This window comes from Galleria mellonella, unplaced genomic scaffold (genome assembly GCF_026898425.1).
Source record: "Galleria mellonella isolate WM207_F2 unplaced genomic scaffold, CSIRO_AGI_GalMel_v1 utg146, whole genome shotgun sequence".
NCBI lineage: Eukaryota > Metazoa > Arthropoda > Insecta > Lepidoptera > Pyralidae > Galleria > Galleria mellonella.
This window is the reverse complement of record NW_026441999.1, coordinates 2795610-2819464: the sequence shown is the minus strand read 5'-3', so window position 1 is coordinate 2819464 and position 23855 is coordinate 2795610. Positions and strand designations below refer to the sequence as shown.

The 23855-nt window shown below is 35.8% G+C and overlaps 1 protein-coding gene across 2 annotated transcripts in view; it reads left to right on the top strand.

The window, feature by feature from the left end:
* LOC116412753 (B-cell receptor CD22-like) overlaps positions 1 to 23855 on the top strand; it is a 517626-nt gene that overhangs the window by 409579 nt on the left and 84192 nt on the right. For both annotated transcript variants that reach the window (XM_052891825.1, XM_052891826.1), the window contains one exon: positions 12506 to 12638. In XM_052891825.1, the coding sequence (XP_052747785.1) occupies positions 12506 to 12638 (133 nt within the window). The remainder of the gene's footprint in view (positions 1 to 12505; positions 12639 to 23855) is intronic.

Genomic DNA, 23855 nt, shown 5'->3' with positions numbered 1-23855 from the left:
TTATTATGAAATTTGGTATACACATACAATATAGGATGGAGAAGGACATACGCTTATTTTTATCTCAGTCAGTGACAGTCAACATATTATGGTAACACGACTGATGTCGCGGGTCAAAGCTAGTATATCTGTATTAATTGATTTTTAACTTACAATACGAAGGTTCGCTAGTACTGTTTGTTTTTGGTGTATTTTTTACGTGATATGTTTTCCAATTCGTTCCCTTTTTTTCATTATTTTTTTAATCTCTAAAGTATCCTCGTATTGGTATCAATTATTATTTTTGATTGAAACTGCTTTATCTTTGCAAAAATTGTGCTTATGAAATCTACACTCCATTATATGTTCTAAATCGAAATATGGTATATTAAACGTAAAATTTCTCTAAGTCACCTTGTCATTTATCCATGCATTAATATTAACATACAATTCTACACAATACATAATTAATTCAGTACAATAAAGATTTTACAATAACACCTAAACATATTATTAATAAATGTGAATTATGAGCTTATTTACTTACATAATCTATATATAAAACTAACATATTTCACAGAATCACAAAAAAAAAATTATGATTTAATTCAATCTAAACATTTAATCCTTTTTTTAAAAATTTACATGTTTTGCGTCTTCCTTTTAAATAAAAAATTGAGGTCAACAGAAAAAGTTTATTTTTTATTTTTAACTAAACCAATTTTGAACTTAACTTTTTTAATTAACCATAAGTTAATTAAGAGATAATAGGTTAAAACTGTATAGAGATGTCGTAAGAAACTCCATAAATTAAAAAAAATATATATATAAATGCACTTGAAATAAATGACAAGAATATTCATTACTAGTATAGAAAAATAATTATTTTAAAGAAATTTAAGGAAAAACTCGCTATTAAAATATTTTAAAAATTTTAAGAAATAATATTTTATCGATAATAATGGGGCACGTCACTATCCAATAGACCGTCGCGTCATAAAAGCTCACACGTCACAATAGCATTCCATGGCCGGACTAAATTTGTGAATATTGCTGCATATGCACAAAGTAATCAGTTATTAGGCCTTAAAATAGCAACATGGAACTGGCTAATGGTAGTAGTGGCAAGCCGAACTCGTAAAATTATATATATATATATATATATATATATATATATATATATATATGCTAGTTTTATAAGATGTTGATTTTTTACTAATTAACATTTACTAACAATCCTTTCCTAATATCTTAATTTGTAATCAAGTTTAAATTGTAAAAGTCTCGATTGAAACGTACTTTTATTTTACATTCAAATGATTTTAAAATAGAAATTCTCAATGTTTAATATATATATATATATTAAACATTGAGATATATATATATATATATATATATATATATATATATATATATATATATATATATATAATATGTTACATGATATCTTCATGATCGTTACATGATCAGGTGAACAAAATAAAATATAAAATATTTTTTCCGTTATATGTATTTCGGATTCAATAGCTATAAAAGCCTTTGTTATCTACTGATTATGGGCATAGGCTGTATATTAGATTTTTTGAACATCGATGGTAGAAAAAGGTCATTACTCATTTGGTTATAGTTCACACTGGTTGGGCATATATATATATTAATTTTGATTGGCTGCTAAATATCGATATTATGTATTGAATAACCGATATTTTATATTTAGGTTATTAGCCCAATATATAGTTATTGTAGCTATAATATATAGTAATTGCTATATATTATCTAGAGGGACCCTTTGTATAAAAGTTGATTGCTTGGGTACCTCTGTTCCATTCGTGTTTCAACCGTAAATCAGTTATGTTTACATGGCTGTGATTCGGTTTGAAGGGTGGGATATGTCGTGAATTTACAGGGTACAGAGGTATAACACCAGGGGGGTATCATGGGCGAAACAATGTGCTCTGTTGTGTCCATGGTACTGCTCATGTCTATAGGCGACAGTTACCGCTTTCCATTAGATGGGCCGTCGACTTGTTTGCCATTCTAAGTTGTATAAAAAAAAATTACCCACCCCTATTATGTAGTCAGTTGGTGTTTCCACCAGGAAAAATATTCTTTTATCATTACCATAAGTATTGGACAATTAATGTTGCTTGCTCTATAAACCCATTACTCTATGGTACAACATAACGAGAATCCAACTACAGTTTGCTTTTAAAACTAGCAATTCACATACTAAGTTGAACGTAGTTTATAAGTAGTGTTAAAGAGTTGCTTAACAACTTCAACTGAAGTAGTTGTAAAATGTAGCAACACTAATGAGACGTTTTGGTCGTTTTTGTATAATTTTACGATTCGATTAATCGAATGGATGTCGTTAATATCGATAGTTTATATCGATTTAAATATCTATTTAAATTTTACCCGCTATGACCTTTAAGTAATTATTATAACTGTATCGACAGCTAACTATTATCACGCGGGGGGAAAGGGATTGTTAGTAATGAGATTTAACCCTTCTTTGCATGATTTTTTTATTGGTGAAATAAAACAAGGTGATATAATTCATGTTCAAAATTAAAGGAAAAATGGTTATAAAAATAAATGTGACAGCTATGTTTTTTTTCTGCAATGGACGTTAAAAAGGTATCCAGACACGATCAACTTAAAGTGAACTTGTTCTTTTATATAATTTTTGGGCATTCATTGTTGTGATGGAAATTTCCACCATTATGCAAAGAAGGGTTAACGACCTCATTTCTAGCAATACACCCCTATCAAGTCGATCTCCACGCGTTTCCCCCCTAGAAACCATAGTGGTTAATCCTTGTTTAATTGGTCACTATGAGCCAAATGACCTGCCATCATCCTCACCTGTCACCCTTCACTGGTGCCCCGCCAGCGTATACCGATAGCGCAGGCGGGGTTACCATTCCATCTTCACTTTAAAAAAAAAAACTATTATCAAATCTTTTTCTTTTAATTTAATTATCATGTGTATGATAAATTGTTGAGTACATTTTATCGTTTTCCAAATATCATCACCATCATTATATCAGCCGTTATTTGTCTTTTGAAATATTTTGAATATTAATTTTAGTTGTCTGTGTTTCATTACATCTAGATAGAAAAATCCTCAAAATAATGATAGAGACAATAACGCCATTGCCCATTAAACAAACATTTATACACAATAGAAGCCACAGACAGCCCTCTATGTCGAGGCTGTTTCGACGCCGAAGAAACGGCTGCTCACGTAATCCTGGAATGTGAAGTTGTGGCCCATCAACGTTTAGAAATCCTCGGAACGGTGAGGTCGCTCCGTGAGGCCTGTGAAGATTCCAGGAAGCTTCTGCGCTTCTGAGCTAGGTTGGCTGTACTAGCCACGACTCATACGCACAACGGCCCAAATGAGAGGCTAAGCGCGTAAAATAGAGTCCTATGTTATTCACATTTCACATTTAGTGTTTCTGCCAGGGGTTAGTTTGCCGTCTCTATTAAAAGGGAAATTGTGTTTTCATGCCGGTATTTCGATTTGAAGGCTGGAAAATGGCAATGAAATCACCAAGATACAGAAGCATGATACTTTTGTTCTCAGGAATAGAAAGAGGGGTATTACGGGCGACACAGTATACTTTATGAAGTCCATTGTACTGTTCATGTTTATAGACGACGGTTACCTCTTTCTATCAGGTGGGCCGTCAGCTCCTTTGCCACTCAAAGATGCTTAAAAAAAAGGAAACTGTTAATAATATATACTACTAAATATAATCATACTACGCTCTAAAGTCGTCTCTATTTTTTAAACATCTGTGGACTTTACATTCAAAATATTTGAAAAAAATATCGTCTTGGTGGGTCAAAAAAAGAAATTAAAAGAACAATTTTTTGCCGCGCGAATTCCTTTATTATGTACGGGCGTTGAAAATCACGTTAAGCTTTGAAGCCATTGTCCTTTACAATGTAAATTTTTAAAGCTCAAAATATCGACATGGTGAGTTAGTATCGATGCCAACAAGTTCAAAACACACGTACGAGTAGCAAAATAATTGTGGGTCGAAGTGATTTTTTACGATTATTTTACGGTTTTGTTACTGGGAGAAATGTGCTGGACGTTTAACGTGTTCGGATTTGAAACGGTCAAAAAAAAGCAGCCATTTTGCGCAACTACCGTAGAATGGATGTTAATATATTTCAGGCGAATGCTTTCCGCATAACATAAATATAAAACTTTATAAAAATTTTTGGATGTTTGTATGTTTTAATAGTCAATCACTCTTAAACGGCTGAACAGATTTGAATGAAATTTGGTACACGGGTGGGCTATATCCTAAGAGATAGGATACTTTATTCACTGATTTATACAAATATAGTCATAGAAATTCTACCTCGGCACCTCTATCCCATTCTTGTTTCTACCGTGAAGCAGTTGTGTTTGCTTGGTTGTGTTTCGGTTTGAAGGGTGAGATATGGCAGTGAATTTACAGGGTACAGAGGAATAACATCCGAGTTCTCAGGAATGGCAACGCATGGGGGTTATCATGGGCGAAACAGTATACTCTGTTATGTCCATGGTACTGCTCATGTCTGTAGGCGACGATTACCACTTTTTATCACGTGGGTCGTTAGCTTGTTTGCTATTATAGATTGCATAAAAAAATTACTGTAGCTCAGAATTTTATATATTTTTGTGCAATAAATCTTTATTATTATTATTATTTAATTACTTATTCTAAGAAATCGTTAAAGTATGATGCCCTTATTTTCGTCTTTATTAAAATATCTGACAAATCTCGTATCTTTCAGTACTTCAATTTATTCCCTAATTTCTCCGAAATACCCGTTTCGCAATATTTTCCTTTCATTTGCTGCTTAATTTAATTTTTTATTAATATTTTCCTATTATATTATTATGTTCGTATTCGATTTTAAATACTCCGCCATTAAGGTATTTACCTTTAGGACATTCTAGAATTTTCCTTTAATGGTCCTTAACGGAATTATCCGTTGTTTTCATCCCTTTATAATTCATACTAGTTTTTACCCGCGACTGCGTCCTCATGGTACCGGAATATGTTTTCTATTCGTGATAAAATGTAGCTTACATCCTTCTATGTCTCATATATTACTTATATTCTCATATAGTATACCAAATTACATAGTGACTGATTAAACCGTTAAGTCATGATAAGGTAACAAACAAACTAACTCACTTTCACATTTATAATATTAGTGACGATTAATCCTTAAATACCTGAAATTTCAAATTTGATACCGAGGTTATAAATAGCATTGGGCGTCTACAATCGATTTTATTTTAATATTTGGCTGTTTACATGTTACGAAATGTTTTTTTTTTCAAAATAAATGTATAAAAATATAGTTTTGATTTTTTTTTACTATTTTTCCCCATTAGTAAACACTGTAAAGGGTACACTTATATATTTTTTAATTTTATTAAAGAAATCAGGCTTTTAAGGGTTAAAAATATATACTAGTTTTTTGTTTGCTGCGAGAATTACAGAAATAAGGAACTCAGTGATATAGAGCACTTTTATATGGTGTTGATACACCATGTAAAAGTGAAACAAATCTTTTTTATTTTTACAACTTAGAATGGCAAACAAGCTAACGGCCCACCTGATGGAAAGTGGTAACCGTCGCCTACAGACATGAGCAGTACCATGGACATAACAGAGTATACTGTTTCGCCCATGATACCTCCCAAGCGTTGCCATTCCCGAGGACTCAGGTGTTATTCCTCTGTACCCTGTAAAGTCACGCTATATCTCATCCTTCAAACTGAAACAGCCATGCAAACACAACTGCATCACGGTTAAAACACGAATGGGACAGAGGTACCCAAGCAATCGACTTTTGTACAAAGTCTCCCTCTGGTAATAGTTAGGTTAGGTTAGGTAAGTTAGGCCTTCATGAACGCAATTGTAAAAACAGCAACTAATTCTGTATAGTAAGATTTTTTTATTGGATGATAATGGAATGGTAGCCCCGCCTGCGCTAACGGTATACGCTGTTGGGGCACCAGTGAGGGATGATAGGTGAAAATGAAAAGGCATGTCAGTTAGCCCATCGTGATGAATGCACCTGGAATTCAGCATGATCATTTCCAAGGGGGCACGTGGAGGTCGACCTAATAGGATACAATGCTAGCAATGTGACTGATATTCCGCATTACTAAAAATGATTCCTCCCCTCCGCCCCCCCAGTCTCGTCAGATTAGAATAATGTAAATCGAGCATAATTACTATAATTTCCAGAATAAATGGGGCTTCTCGTCCCCGTATTATCCCCCTTCCCCATGTTATTTTTTACTGGATGAAGATGGATTGATGTACCTGCCTATACTATCAATAATGATGAGACATTAGTAAAGGACGGAACGGCCAACCAAGTCTATTGACCCAACATAGGAAATTCAACAGCAATTAGCCATGAAGGTTTCTAGAAGGGACCGCGTGGAGGTCCATCTGACAAGGTTTTTACTTGTTTATATTTGTGAACTTGGTAACTAACTTCCCCATTACTCACACTCCTCTCCCCCATACTATTAAGCTATTTAAACCACATAACAGTTTATTCATACATACACTGAAAAAAAACATTACCCTCCTTTCCTGAACAGTTGGATAGAAGTTAATTCCAATGCGAAATGCTCATTGTGCATTTATGTAAACCGCATCCATTTAAAATTCCCACAAGAGTCATAAAATCCGATACAATCTGCATCGTTATTGACAAGACCGATATTTAAAAAGAGGGTAGGCAGCAATTAAATGTATTCTTTTATTGGCTCCACGCGCGAAATGGCTGCCGTGATACCAATCTGTAATTGCTCGAGTGCTTTCAAATTGTATGGGTGTCCATCTTAGGTCGGATCTATTTGTTTATAACCGACTTAAAAAAAGGAAATTAATTTTTATTTATTTAACTCTTTATTGCACCTAAAATATAAAAATAAACAATGACATGTAAACAATTCAACTGAAATACAGTAGAATGGAGCACAGATTAAAGTATACTTATAAAGTTAAAAAAGGCGGTCTTATCTCTAGAGCGATCTCTTACAGACAACCTTATCTTAGTATTTTTTACAAGCAGCACCCGTTCCCGATTATGACGAATAAACTGCCTTTTTTATACAACTTAGAATGGCAAACAAGCTGATGGTCCACCTGATGGAAAGTGATAACAGTCGCCTATAAACATGAGCAGTACTATGGACATAACAGAGTATACTGTTTCGCCCATGATACCCCCCATGCGTTGCTATTCCTGAGGACTCGGGTGTTATTCCTCTGTACCCTGTAAATTCACGCCATACCCCACCCTTCAAACCGAAACACAGCCATGCAAACACAGCTGCTTCACGGTTGAAGCACTAATGGGATAGAGGTACCCAAGCAATCGACTTTTGTACAAAGTCTCCCTCTGGTAAAGTAAGTATCTATCTATCTATCTTTGGTTAAAGGAGAATATTTTTATTATAAGTAACATTATCAGAGCGATCGTATCTTTTTGTAAATTGTTAACAGGTTATGTAGGTACCAAAGCAGTGATTATTGCCATATGGAAAATAATTTTAATTTTTACCCATGGCGAGAATATGAATAAGTTACCTATATGTAGGTACGACAGGGTTTAGAAATAAATTCGACACGAAAATGCTATGACGATAAACTGTTAGAAACTATCTAGATCATGGGTTCCCAAACTTATTTTGTCTACTGTCCACTTTGAGAATAAATAATATTTTAGCGCCCCCATTTTTTCACCTACTTAAAAACCACTATTACTTCAAGAACAACAAATCACCCTAGACCCTCTACACAACGCCCCCATTTTTTTTAATCTCTTACCCTTTAGGCCTACAGCGCCCACAAGGGGGCGTTATCGCCCACTTTGGGAAAGGCTGTTCTAGATTTAAACTCCACTTACCCTTTCTCAGTTTCCTAGACAATGCTAACGTTACTTGAGATTGTTTTTTTAAGAGATGATAATGGAATGGTTACCCCGCGTGCGATATCGGTATACACTGGCGGGGCACTAGTGAGGGATGATAGGTGAGCATGACGACAGGTCAGTTGGGCCATCGTGACGAATTTGACAATAACTAATTGCGATGGTTTCCAAGGAGAACCGCGTGGATGTCGAAAGTAGAAAGAAGAAAGTAGAAAGAAATTCGTTTTAAAGAACGGATACCAAATTTTTTTCTGTCTACCTCCAATGATTAATTTACGAAAATACAATTTTCCTTTTAGCTATTGAGAGTGTTGCCATGCAATTATTAGGTATAAAGTGAACACCCCCGAAAAAAAAATTTAGATTGTGCATGTTAATTTTTCCCGCGTGCGTAGCCGCGCGCTACAACCAGTCAATAATATAGCAAGTTATCATTTTAATAACAGTGACAAAAATATGATTTATTATAGAAACCGATCACAAACATGAAAATGTATTTTATCCGAAAAATTAATTAAAAGATGGCGGCGTATCGAAGGCGCAGCTGTCGTTTCATTACGTCATTATAGCACAAATTGTTTTGCCGACCGTACCCCATTGCATAGGGTTGCCACCAGTGAAATTATTGAATTATGACAGAAGTAAACATACGCAACTAAAAAAATTACAATCAGTGGGAACAAAATTATCTAAAATGGCAACCACAAGCTTCAAATGTATTTTTTTTAATGGATGATAATGAAATGGTAATCCCGTCTGCGCTATCGGTTTACGTTGACGGAATACCAGTGAGTGATGATAAATCTAACAAAATTTTGTATATAGCGTCTATTGGTTGAAAACATATGTGGCTTCATTGTTTTTTTGTAATTTTTATGTAAATATGCCTTGATTTTCCTTTTACAAACAAATAAATAAACAATCGTGACAGATATGTATGTATGTATGTATGTAAATAAACAAATGAACAAACATGAGCCCATTTAGTTCGTATTCGTTTCCTAAATTCCTAAATTTTCTTAATTTAAATACGTAAATGGTATAGACACGTGACGCATAAGGATGAGGAGTATGTTTTAAGAAAGGTATGAAGTATGAATGTGGATGGCTATAAGAGCAGAGGAAGACTTAGGAAGGCATTGATAGCCAGAGTAGAAGTGAATGCTGAAATGACTGCGAATAAAAAAGTTGGAGTTAAGAAGATAATTGGAATGAGGGTAGAAAAATAATGATAATTATGACGAAATACTTAAGTATTTAAAGCTAAAATAAACAATTATATGTCCAGGTATTCCATATAAACTATATCATATTTATTTGCATTCAATGGTACACTAAAAGTACGTGCATTTACAAAATATACCGACATATGAATATATTAAAAACTCACGAGTGGCAACCCTGATCTATATGCACATTTGGAATACATTAATTTAGCTTTTTACTGCCTACTATTTATGTAAATGTGTAATGTGTTTTCGTGCCGGCTTTATGGTGGAAATTAATGTGTATACGGATGATGACCTGCGCCATCTAGCGGTGAGGATTTCTTACGAGTTTCACGGATCGATTCACGCTTCTTGACAAACATTTTGATATTTTCAACCGACTTTAAAGAGAAGGACGTTCTCAAATCGGATGTATTTTTCTATGTCTGTTACCTCATTACTCCGTCAGTTGTGAACCAATTTGGGAAATACTTTTTTTATCTGAAAAGATATACTTACAGATTAGTTTCATAAAAATCATATCAAAATCGATTCAACAGTTTAGTTTTTAAATTAAAATAACTGATTTTGCCGCAACTGAAGTCGGATTTTTGTGGACTACAAACTTAAATTATTTTATGTGTATGATATTTATTATTCCAAATACCATAACAAAAATTAGATACATAATTATAACTCGAATAATCTATTCCTCACAAGCAGCACCCGTTCCCGATTATGACGAATAAACTGCCTTTTTTATACAACTTAGAATGGCAAACAAGCTAACGGCCCACCTGATGGAAAGTGTTAACCGTCGCCTATAGACATGAGTAGTATCATGGACATAACAGAGTATACTGTTTCGCCCATGATACCTCCCCATGCGTTGCCATTCCTGAGGACTCAGGTGTTATACCTCTGTACCCAGTAAATTGGCGCCATATCCCACCCTTCAAACTGAAACACAGCCATGCAAACACAACTGCTTCACGGTTGAAACACGAATGGAACAGAGGTATCCAAGCAATCGACTTTTGTACAAAGTCTCCCTCTGGTATCACTGCCTAACACTATCAAGCCAAAATAGCCTCGATATCACATAATGGGTATAAAACAATAGAATCCTACGTTCCTTAACCATAGATCGTTATCAACGTACCCGCGTACCGACTACCTTAATTCCGTTGACACGTAAAGTACTCTAATCAGAATCGATTCACCATAATGCGATCCCGACTCGTAACCATTGCTTACTAATCGTAAATCAATGTGAACCCGCCATAAAAACACCGGCGGCGAGCGGCAGCATCGATGATATCTCGCGATTGTGATGCAAATCGGTTCTGGAATCGATTATTATCGATTTATCAGTTGAGCGGCCGCGCTCGGGGGTATTGTTAGGATGTGTGCACGTAATGAACCTAATAAGTACTCTTCGGGTTTACAGAGCGAGAGAGGGTTTCACGCATTCTAATACATATTCTGTATGGAGATGCTAAGTTTTGTAAATGTACTTCGAAACATTTGTAAAAAAAAAATATTACAGTCAAGTCTTTAATTGGCAATTTTGAAATATATGTAAAAGGTATTAAAAAATTTTAAGATCAGAATAGTTTGATTGAACGGGAATCAAAACCACATCCCTATGCTATTTGAGGCAAAGGCACTGTACATTAGTGGGTCTACCGTGAAATAAAATTGTAAATCGATTTTAAAAAGAAATCTTAATTAGATTTTTTAAATACGAGTATTTGTTACCTCATAACTCCGACAGTTCTAAACCAATTTGGAAAATCTTTTTTATAAGGATATACTTACAGATTGGTCTAACAGCAATTGTATCAAAATCGATTCAGTGGTTCAGTTTTTAGATCAAAATAACTCATTTTGTCACAATCGAAGTCGGTTTTCTTTTGTGGGACACGATTTTTAATTATAAAATTTTTAATAAACATACAAAGTGAAATCGATATCATAGATAGATAGATAGATACTCTTTATTGTTTCCTACAAAAGATTACAATAGTAAACTTTTATAGATACAAACAATTACAACTCATTAGCAACCTTTTACAGAAACAGGTCAAAAAACGTCAGTCAGGAAGCCAAAAAAATATTAAACATAATAATTGAATTATACAATACAAGCGTTGTAGTAACTTTATTAGATTCTAATCAAGTAAGTAAAGAAATAAATTATACTTAGTCGTATTCAGCGTATTCTGCGCTAGAATGAAAAATATTGCAATGTCGACAAATAAATATTTGCCTCCTTACTATTTCATATACGATTTTCCGAAATTACCAAGCCTAATATTGCAAGAATTTTATGTTGAAATTACGAATGGTATCCTGTCGAAATGGCACAATTCCAATCGTTCGGACACTTTATGGTTAGGTTTATGACGCATAAAGCGTCACCCTCCGTCTATGAGCTGAACGTTGCGAACGTGTTTCATACGTACGAATTTCGTGTTCGAAACTTCGCAATTAGATTTCATGGTTGACCCACACAAGTTGTTATAAAACGCCACAGCACTCGAATACAAGTGGCAGAAATTATAAGCTTAGTGCAAAATTGGTTATAACAGAAAGACCATTGAAAAGGGTCATTATGATAACAACTGCCTTGTTCCTATATAATTTTAACGCAATAATTCTTAGCTCTATATTAAAAGCGTCATGCTTGAGACGTTGTTTACTGCACTGACTGGATTACGACGCTAAGGAGTTATAATGGGCGTTTATGGGTCCAAGTACTAAAACGGCTAAGGTTCTATTTTAAACTTTTTTTTTTTTTATTAGATGCCATGTTAGTTTAGAAACTGTTTGTTTTTAGGGTTCCTCGCCAAAGTGTTACAAAGGAACTCTTATGAGACGACTTCGTCCGTCTGTCAAAGTACTTTATCTCAGCAACTACAGACAGTTTTGATTTAAAATTTGAAATAGTTTTAATAATAATCATAATAATATAATTTATTTGCTGATGAAATAATAAAGGAATATGAAATAGTAACCCCACCCGCGTTATCGGTATACACCGGCGGGGCACCAGTGAAGGATGATAGACGAGGATGAAACAGGTCAGTTAGCCCATCGTGACGAATTCAACGAGAATTGTTCACGATGGTATCCAGGGGGAACCATGCGGAGGTTGACCTGATATATAGCATATTGCTAGCAATGGGGCTGTCAAACTCCATTGCTAACAATTCCTTCCTCCCATTCCTGAGGACTTAAGGTTTTTTTTTTAATGAAAAGATGACTAGAAAAAGAAAATAAGTTATAATGTATTTTTGTATAATAGTTCAATATATACTTACAATTTAATTTCCTTTCAGCTACGATCGAGTCGTTCCATGCGCCGACAGGGGGCGCTGTCGAGCTGCCGTGTGACGTCACGCCCGCCCTGCCAGATGACAAGATGGGCCTCGTGATATGGTACAAGCAAGGCCACGAAACACCCATATACTCGTAAGTTGTTTTCACATAAATATATTTTATTCCAAAATATAACAAATCTCTAATTCAATAGAACCACAGATAATATAATATTATATATTATGTAATAACTTAATGAAAATTTATATAAAAGAATAATTAACCCAACCATAAGATGGTCTACTATTGGCTAATAGTAGCATAAATCAAAAATGTATTAATTGAGTAAAAGATTTGACTTGATAAGAAAGACACACATACACACACTCATACCCACGCGTGCACACACGCACTCGCACACGTCCTCACACGCACACGCGCCCACGAACACGCACACGCCCACGCACACGAATAACATATGTAGCAAGACGTAGAGATATTGTTTAACTGATCTAATACTTTAATCTGACCTGTATAATAAAAAAATTTGCATTCGTATTCTGCGACTGTGCCTGCATGGTTTTAGTTAAAAAAAAACTTTATCATACTAATCTGGGATACGGTCTATCTGTTTGTCAAATATTTTGCAGATCTCGCTCTGCATCTATATGTATGTATATATTGGAATGTTGCGTTGGTTTGGTCATTTGGAGAGGATGGATGAAAGAAGAATTACAAAAGAGATTTATCGAGCAAGAATGAATGGAGATGTCGGTAGGGGCCGCCCTAGACGGACGTATGTCGACCAAATAGGCGACGTGCTGAAGAAGGGCCAAATTAAAAGTACCCGTAACCGACGAGCGTGTATGACAAGATTGATGAATGTGGAAGAAGCGAAAGAGGTTTGTTTGAATCGAAGCATTTGGCGTTCCATTGTTTCTGCCTACCCTAATGGCAGACAGGCGTGACAGATATGTATGTATATATACATATATATATATACATACATATATATATATATATATATATATATATATATATATATATATATATATATATATATATATATATATATATGCAACATGTAGATATTGTTATATATTAAGCTTTAATATTAAACCCTCTTAAAAGATGAACAAAATTACCCACGCCAATGACCGTTTCAGTCGACAGGTGATCCGTAATGGAATCCATTCACTCTTTGATACGGAGCCGATCTCAATCCACTCTCAGGCTTGTTTGATCCGCGTCAATGATCAATTGAAAACACACTCGAGATACTGAGTTGAGCATAATGTAATTTCAAACTGGGGATTGACCGTGCTAATTATGTTACTTCAATATGAATTCCGTATTGCACTCGAATCGAAATTTCTAAACTTAATTATTATTGTGCAATATATTTTTTTCAGTCTCGACGAAAAGTGATTATTTTATATATAGATTTTGAAAATTTAATTTGTATATTTTAGCGGAATGGTATCTCGTACCTCTCAGACAAACAGAGAGACTCCAAAATTCACTTTAGTTGAACGCTGGTTAAATTGTAGCAATATTTAGTTGAAATTTACTTTTATACCATAAAAATCGTGAAAATATATACGCTCTGATGGTTACCTAAAGTAATCTATAGTAATATTAACGCCAAAAGTATCTTTCGTGCAAAGAACTAAAGTTTCTTTTTCTGTTTCTTTCAAACATAAAGTCCAAAACTTAAACACAATCCTCGAAATATTTGGGATTAGATCAAATATCTATGTTATACAATAATTTAAGATCTTGTTCCACAAGATAACCGACTTCGATTGTGCCAGAATTAATTAGATTTAAAACCTATTGTTTATAATAAGTTTATTGTAGTAGTTTAAGTTTATTGTAATCTTTTGGAGGAAACAATAAAGAGTATTTATCTATCTATCTATTGCGCCATCATCACCATCATCATCTCAGCCGTTATCCGTCCACTGCTGGACATAGGCCTTTCCCATAGACTGCCATAAGAAACTGTCCTGAGCCACCTGCATCCACAGACTCTGTACTATGCGTTTGAGGTCGTCACTCCATCTAGTGAGGGGTCGTCCTACACCGCGTTAAACTAGTTTTGTCTCTTTCATTTGTGCTGAATTCCCTATTTGAAATAAAGTGACAACACAACGTAATAGTTTTTTTTTTGAAATTGTATGGTAACCCCAAAATGACGGAGCACCAGTGAAGGGTGATAGATGAGAATGAAAACAGGCCATTTAGCCCATCATGATGAATTCATCAGGAATTAACCGTGATAGTTTCCAGGGAGAACAGCGAGGAGGTCGATCTGGTTGAGTTATTGCTAGCAATGGGATTCTCAGTTTACATTACTAACAATCCATTTCCCCCCAACGTAATAGTTTGTAGTAGTATTTATCCGTCCAGTTAAAATAGAATTTTCTATATAGGTTTATAAATGACGGAGTTATAAGGTAACAAATAAAGAAAAAAAATACAACCAAATTCAAAACTTCCTCCTTTTTTTAAGTCTATTGAAAATAAAGTTAAATTGAGAACTGTACCCCTTTTTGAAGTCGGTTGAAAATATCATTTTGTCCTCATAACATACCGTCAAAGAGGACCTACTAATTTCCAATACAAGTGATTTACATAACAACTAACGCGGTGCGGATATCAGAGATCACCTGTTTAAACTACTTCGTACTAAATCATACGAGTGCGAGCGAGACACACGATGTGCGGCTCTGTACCACTCAATCCCGGATTGACCTAATTTGACGTAACAAACGTGCCGCTTATGAATTTAAGCTTCTTAAATCCTTAGCTAGCACATTTCTATTGCCAACAACACGCTAAGTAGTTAGATGTAATATGTACCAGACGAACATACAGACTTTTTTTAATATGCACTCTAACGGGACACCACGGAGGGATAATGGGATAGAGTTACACCTTTTGTGAGATTTTAATGGACGTGAATGGTATGGTAGCCCCGCCTGCGCTAACGGGATACGCTAGCGGCGCACCAGTGAAGGGTGATAGATGAGAATGAAAACAGGCCAGTTAGCCCATCATGATGAATTCATCAGAAATTAACCATGATAGTTTCCAGGGGGAACCGCGAGGAGGTCGACCTGGTTGGGTGTATTGCTAGCAATGGGATTCTCAGTCTCCATTATTAACAATCCCTTTCCCCCCAACGAATATAAATGATTTATTTCAATATCGCTCATACATCGGATATCTGTATTTATTTCGATCGGGCTCTTCATTTTGATATTATATAGATAGATAGATAGATAGATACTCTTTATTGTTTCCTCCAAAAGATTACAATAGTAAACTTATTATAAATAATTACAAGAAATAATCACCATGAGAAAACAATGGGCGACCTTATCACATCACTAAGAGCGATCTCTTCCAGGCAACCTTTGGATGGAGAGGAGTAATTATAAACAATTTGGTAGGAGGCACGATGAAAAATTTTGTTAGTTCTAGATATGGGGCTATATAATGCATATGTATTGGATGACCGGCATTTAAAATATCCGTTTTTGCGCTAAAATATTTAGATATTATACCTACGATTTATACATATTGCTATAAATAAGCCGCGAATTGTCCACTGTTGAACATAGCATATAAGGAGAGATTTGCCAGCAGTTCCCATGCTTGGCAGGCTGGTTGGCAGTCGTCGTTAGCCTTTTTTTTTATACAACTTAGAATGTGGCAAACAAGCTGATGGCCCACCTGATGGAAAGTGGTAACCGTCGCCTATAGACATGAGCAGTACCATGGACATAACAGAGTATACTGTTTCGCCCACGATACCCCCCATGCGTTGCTATTCCTGAGGACTCACAGAAATTCACGCCATATCCCACCCTTCAAACCGAAACACAGCCATGCAAACACAACTGCTTCACGGTTGAAATACGAGTGGGACAGAGGTACCCAAGCAAACGACTTTTGTATAAAGCCTTCTACTACAGCGCTACATCTTTTTCTTGTAAAACGGATAAGTCAGCAAAACACTGGTTTCTTAAAACAATTTCAGCAAATACAATACAAGAATGAAATAGAAAAGTTTTTTAATGTCCATAAAACGCAAAGCGGAACGCGTGCAAACATTATGGGACTCCACTATAACAAACTTCCCCCATAAAACCATTGTAGTTTTTTTTCAAAGTTGCAATAACATAAAAGAGATTGTAAGTTAAAAGAATATAGGTAAGTGATTATTTTAACTAACTTCACAACGAGGGAGACACTCAATTCGGTTGTGTTTTTGTTTGTTACCTCACAACTCATCTTACCTTAAGGTTGTCTTGAAAAGACCGCCTTACTGTACTTATACAATTGTATCGTTGAGTTTGTAAATTGCCTTGCTTATTTCCTATATTGTATAATGCAAATAAAGTATACTCATTCATTCATTCATTCATTCGTTCAATTCATTCAATTGTACACCAATTTGGAAAAGTCTTTTTTATTTCAATTTAAATATACTTACAGGTTGGTCTCGCATAAATTGTGGTCAAAATCGAAACAGTAGTTTAGTTTTTAAACAGAAAAAAAAACTGGTTTTGTCAAAATTGAAGTAGATTTTTTTGTTGAACACAATCTTGAATTATGTGTTTAAAAAATTTACTGTGATAGCGACAAGATATAGCCAAGATTATCACCAGAGACTGCAGTATGAGATTTTTCAAAATAGGTGTAATGAGCTTTGGTAAGGGTCAACAACGCGCGTCCTTTTATGTAGAAAAATAACTTATAATTTAGTATTTATTCCACAAAAAAAATCTAACTTCCAATGACAAAACCAGTTATTTTGATTTAGAACTAAATGACTAAACCTATTTTGATCAAATTTCTATGGGATGAACATCCAAGTCGAGGGGGAGGGATTGTTAGCAATGCAGAGTTCCATTGCTAGCTAGTAGCTAAACAATCGTGCTAAATTCATTACAATGCGCTGATTTCTGCCTGATCTGCCTTTTCTACCTTACCTATCATCATTCACTGGTGTCCCATCAGCGTATACCGTTAGCCCAGGAGGGGCTATCATTTCATTATTATCTATTAAAAAAAACCTACATATCGGTTTATAAATAACAAAGTTATGAGATAGTAAACAGGTCCTTTTTTGTAGTCGGTTTAAAAATACAATAAAATTCTAACTAATTAACCCCATACAGTAGACTTATTCTTGGAATAAATTCCAATAAATCTATATGGAAATTGAGACGTTTCGCACTCTGGAATTGCAACACTAGCGACATAATGGTTCCATATTGTTCTGATAGATGCATATTAGTGTAACTTGCCAATGCGAACTATTGTAAACCGATCCCAATTATGACCTAATTCCTGTTAACTGTTTTTACATGAGTGCAGTATAAAATTGTCATTGGCAATAGATTGGATTTATATTGATATTAGATTCAAGAGTAGACCTGCTGTTCTGTTACATAAATTTAATACTCATCATCATCGTCATTTCAGACATTATCCGTCCACTGCTGGACATAAGCCTCCCCCATAGACTGCCATAAAGAACGGTCCTGAGCCACCTGCATCCACTGCAACGCATTTCAGGTCGTCACTCCATTTAGTGGTGGGTAGTCCTACACTGCGTTTACCCGTACGTGGTCGCCACTCAAGAACCTTTCTTCCCCATCGGTTGTCGGTTCTTCGAGCTATGTGACCAGCCCATTGCCACTTCAGCTTGCTTATCCTTCAGGCTATGTCGGCTATTTTGGTTCTTTTGCGGATTTAATACTCATATCCCTTATTAATATAAAAGCCAAACGTCTCTTAAACTTATTTTTAAATATCAAAGTGTTTCATCTTTGTTCTTTATATTGAATTCTCCATTTGAAAGAGAGTGACAACACAGTTCCAACAATTAAAATAGTTTACAGGTGGTTTTAATTTATAAATAAAGGGTTAGTTACTTTGTACTTTGTACGAAAGTCGATTGCTTGGATACCTCTGTCCCATTTGTGTTTCAACCGTGAAGCAGTTGTGTTTGCATGGCTGTGTTTCGGTTTGAAGGGTGGAATATGGCGTGAATTTACTGGATACAGAGGAATAACATCTGAGTCCTCAGGAATGACAACGCATGATACCCTCATGAGCGAAACAGTATACTTTGTTATGTCCATGATACTGCTCATGTCTATAGGCGACGGTTACCACTTTACATCAGGTGGGCCGTCAGCTTGTTTGCCGTTCTAAGTTGTATAAAAAAAATTGGTTAGTTGGGAAACGCATTCCTAAAGAGGATTGACGTCAGGCAAACGGCCGGTCGTAAAACTAAAAGCCGAAACCTTGAGTAATATGGAAAAAAAAACATAGTACGTCGACCCCAAATTTTATATAATTGGGATAAGGGTAGGTAGAAGATGAAAGAGGAAAGCTTCTAGTTACAAAGCTTTTTAAACAACACACGAGTAAAATGGTATATTTATTTTTTATACTACTTAGAATGGCAAACAAGCTGACGGCCCATCTGATGGAAAGTGGTAACCGTCGCCTTTAGACATGAGCAGTACCATGGAAATAACAGAGTATTCTGTTTTGCCCATGATACCGCCCATGCGTTGCCATTCCTGAGGTCTCAGGTGTTATTCCTCTGTACCCTGTAAATTCACGCCATATATAATGGTATAATAGTATTTGACATCTCTGATGTTACCATTTTTGAAGACTAAGATAATGTACTTGTTTATAATTACTCCTCTCCATCCAAAGGTTGCCTGGAAGAGATCGCTTTTAGCGATAAGGCCGCCCATTGTTTTCTCATTGTGATTATTTCTTGTAATTATTTATATTTATAATAAGTTTGCTATTGTAATCTTTTGGAGGAAACAATAAAGAGTATCTGTCTATCTATTTACCTCACAGTCATGCAGTCATAGCTTCTGTGTAGAAACACAAGTGGGGGGGGGGGGAAGGGATTGTTAGTAATAGAGAATCCCATTGCTAGCAATATACCCAACCAGGTCGACCTCCTCGCGGTTCTCCCTGGAAACTATCATGGTTAATTCCCGATGAATTCATCATGATGGGCTAACTGGCCTGTTTTCATTCTCATCTATCACCCTTCACTGGTGCTCCGTCAGCGTATCCCGTTAGCGCAGGCGGGGTTACCATACCATTTTCATCCATTGAAAAAAAAAACACAAGTGGGACACAGGTACCCAAGCAGACATGTACAATGTCCCCCTCTGTAAATTGAGTAGTTTAATATCACTCGCCGCCATCAACTGCACTTAAGTTTTCAACATCTAAGTACAACTCCCTAGTAGTCCAAACTTTGAAACTTGAAACTTTACAATTAAACACTTAACAATTGTGATGAGTCAAGATTATTTCTTAGTATCGAACTTCTCCAGTGACGAAGTTGGACTTCTGTTTCTCTACTTTTTATTCCCAGGGGTTTTTTTATACAACTTAGAATGGCAAACAAGCTGACGGCCCACCTAATGGAAAGTGGTAACCGTCGCCTATAGTCATGAGCAGTACCATGGACATTACAGAGTATGATGTTTCGCCCATGTTATAGTCCATGCGTTGCCATTCCTGAGGATCCAGGTGTTATTCCCCTGTACTCTGTAAATTCACTGCCATATCCCACCCTTCAAACCGAAACACAGCCATGCAAACACAACTGCTTCACGGTTGAAACACGAATAAGACACAGATATCCAAGCAAACGACTTGTACAAAGTCTCCCTCTGGTGTGTAAAACACGATTAAAGAAACAAAGTTGTAATGTGCCAAGACCACGTTTTTGGTGGTTTTGATATTCCAGTATCATGGTCCTAATTATTAACTAGTAGATTTTGTTGCCGTTTGGTCCCGGCATAGAATGGGCCACCCTTTCCTTTCCCGTGGGTTTCGTAAGAGGCGATTATGGGCACTTAATGATCGAGTCATGGGCAGCACTGTCCCTCTTAAAACATCACCAAAGTCTAACTGCGGTTGTCAACCTGCCTGCCAAACGGGGCAACACCCCCCAACCAACCAACACAATACAGGGGGCAAACGTGCATGGGCCTCACATGATGGTAAGCGACTACTGCCGCCCATGAGCATTCGCAATACCAGAGGCATTGCAGGTGTGCTGCCGACCTTTTAAAAAGGAATATGGTCTTTTCTTGAAGGCTGTGATGTCATATCGGTTCGGAAATACTGCTGCTGGAAGTTGATTATAATTTATAAATGATAAATAATTTAGATAAATAGATAATTTACTTGCGTTACTTACAGCACACAAATAACAATGGACATAAATAAAAAAATACATATACAAACAATAAAGAAACAAAATGCATAAAAGAAGTAACAATTTTTCCCTTCATGCGTGTGCTACAGTAACACAAAATGGTCACAACTCAACAACAAATTTCATGGAACCCTGGTGTTTTTTTTACCACTAGGTTCCGCGGAATACACTTTAGGAATCCTTGTATTTTTTTTTATGGTTGATTATGGAATGGTTATCCCGCCTGCGCTATCGGTATATGCTGGCAGGGTACCAGGAAGGGATGATAGGTGAGGATTAAGCAGGTCAGTTAGCCCACCGTGACGAATCTAACAATAAATCAATTATGATGGTTTCCGGGGGGAACCACGACGAGGTCGACCTGACAGGGTATATTGCTAGCAATGGGACTACTAGTCGCCATTACTAACAATCCCTTCTCCCCCCGGAATCGCTGTCTTAGGCTAGTATATACAAGTATACCTCACTTTGAGAATAGATGGCGCTTTGTGTATTTTATGAACGACCTTTTATTTATACCACAGCCCGATATCGACCAGATGTTAATTATAATAATTATTATGTAAAACAACATTATACTGTTTCTAACATATAATATAAAATACGATACAAAGAAGAGATTTTGCCTTCGGGTTCCTTTTGTTAAACATGTTACTTTGAAAACAGCTGGTGGTCTATAATCTTTATTTAATAATATATAAATGTGAAAATGAGTTTGTTTGTTCCCTCTTAACGTCTTAACAACTTTTTTTTTAAACGGATTATAATGGAATGGTTACCCCACCCGCGCTATCGGTATACAGCGGCGGGGCACCAGTGAAGGATGATAGATGAGGATGAAGTAGGTCAGTTAGCCCAGCGTGACGAATTCAATAAGAATTATTCACGATGGTTTCCAGGGGGAATCACGTGGAGGTCGACCTAATAAGGTATATTGCTAGCAATGGGGCTGTCAAACTCCATTGCTAATAATCCTTTTCCCCCACGTCTTAACAACTGAACTCATTATTAGGAAATTTGGTACACATCTTATATTACATAAATAAAATGTCTCCATACAAATTCCTCAAGAAAAGCGGGTCAACATTTTCATACAATTTTGCGTGATAAATAGTTATGAGTGATTCCTTTATAACTTCTATATTTAGTTTGTCTTATAATTTTTGCATCTTCATCATCATCACGGACGATACAGTATACTCTGTTATATCCATGGTACTGCTCATGTCTGTAGGCGACGGTTACCACTTTCCATCAGGTGGACCGTCAGCTTGTTTGCTAGTCTAAGTAGCATAATAAAGAATAATCTAGCGCAGAAAAACTACAAAAAAAAAGAACTTAAATAGTTTTTTATGTAACTTTAAAAAGCTTTACGCACCTGATGGAAAGTAGTAAACCATATACATACATTCATACATACTCATCAGTTTTCGCTTTTATAAATTGTAATAATTAAATAAATATATATATCCGTGTGGTCCCGGCATAGAATAGACCACCCCGCTTCTTTTCCGTAAGTCTCATAAGAAACGACTAAAGTAAATAGTAGAGGGATGGGCAGCAGCGTCCTTCTTAAAGCCTAACTGTGGTTGCCAATCAGTTTGCCAAGCATGGCAACCACTCCCACAAGGAAGAGGACTATGTTCAGCAGTGGACAGTACGGCTGATATCATCATACGATACATAGATAAATGGAAGCATTATCAGTTAATTTTGATGTCACATACACGTCAGAATCGGACATGATCCTTGTACTCGATACGATCAGAACGCACCGACCGCTCGGCTGTCAGATATTGTACGTATTATTTTTTATAGACGCCAGGGTCCGTCGTGATGAAGAGATTCCGGTACGGACGTCGGCTGTATTGATGTGTAGGGGCAACGTATAGTGAGATACGTAGTTGTCCATTATATTTTTTTTTTATATTACTAAATTTTGTCACGATGGATTCTAATATGGCCGGCGAAATATAAACGTTTATAAATATTAGCTTTACACCCGTTACTTCGTACTGTTATAATGTCATTAGGGCTTTGCTTTTTTTTTTAAATTAATAATTTATAATAAAAAGTATTGAATTATTATTAAGTATTGAAGTAATTGATTATTTGAAGTGGCCATCCAAGATGGAGTCTGAACCCGAACTGCTTTGCGCTCCAATTGGGTGCCTCGCACCCAGCTACAACTAAGTATTGCAGCCCTCGGCATTTTTTATTACATTTTAGAGATGTAAGAATTTTTATGCCACTGAGATGGCAAACAAGCATACGGGCTTCCTGATGGTGCAATTCGGTAGCCTTTGAACGCCTGCAATACCAGGAGCGTTACGCTGAAAAAAGAAACCGTTTTACCTTATTTTTGAAGAACCCCATACTGTAGTCTCTTGATAAAACCTTTACGAAGAGCTCATTCCATAGTACATTTCAGAATAAGGAAAACCAAACGAAATGTACCATGTTTACTTGATGTGTTAAGATAAAATCTACATCTTTTATTAAGTAAGGCCTCCAGGTACGTACCTGTGACTACCACGTCCATTTTGAAGCGGTAGTTTTTGCGTAATGCTGAATAAACATACAAACAAAGAGACAGAGTATAAAACAATCGTAAAAAAATTTGAAAAATATTGTTTTGGCATCTCTATCTTCATGATTTCGCTTTCTAACTCTAATATTTTCAGTCTAATGTGTATACGAGACAAGTAGTCGTGTATCGGACATATTTTGACTTAGTTCATGTCTATATTTCTTTTTAGAATGAGCAAAATGTCTCCGTGTTACGAAGCTTTTTTTGTTTAGAGTTCAATATGCGTTACGGCTTAACGTAATAAAAAAATAACACTCTGTAACATAGAAATGTAATCAAAATTTGTACTCGTTGATAGTGTGACGGTTTTATAACTATATTATGATATACTTATATGTTTTTTTATTATGAAATTGGAGCACTTGTAACCATAATTTCACCATTTTATTCACAAATCTTGATGGGCTTTGTCCTATTCTACTAAACTATTTTTTTTATACAACTTAGAATGGCAAACAAGCTGACGGCCCACCTGATGGAAAGTGGTAACCGT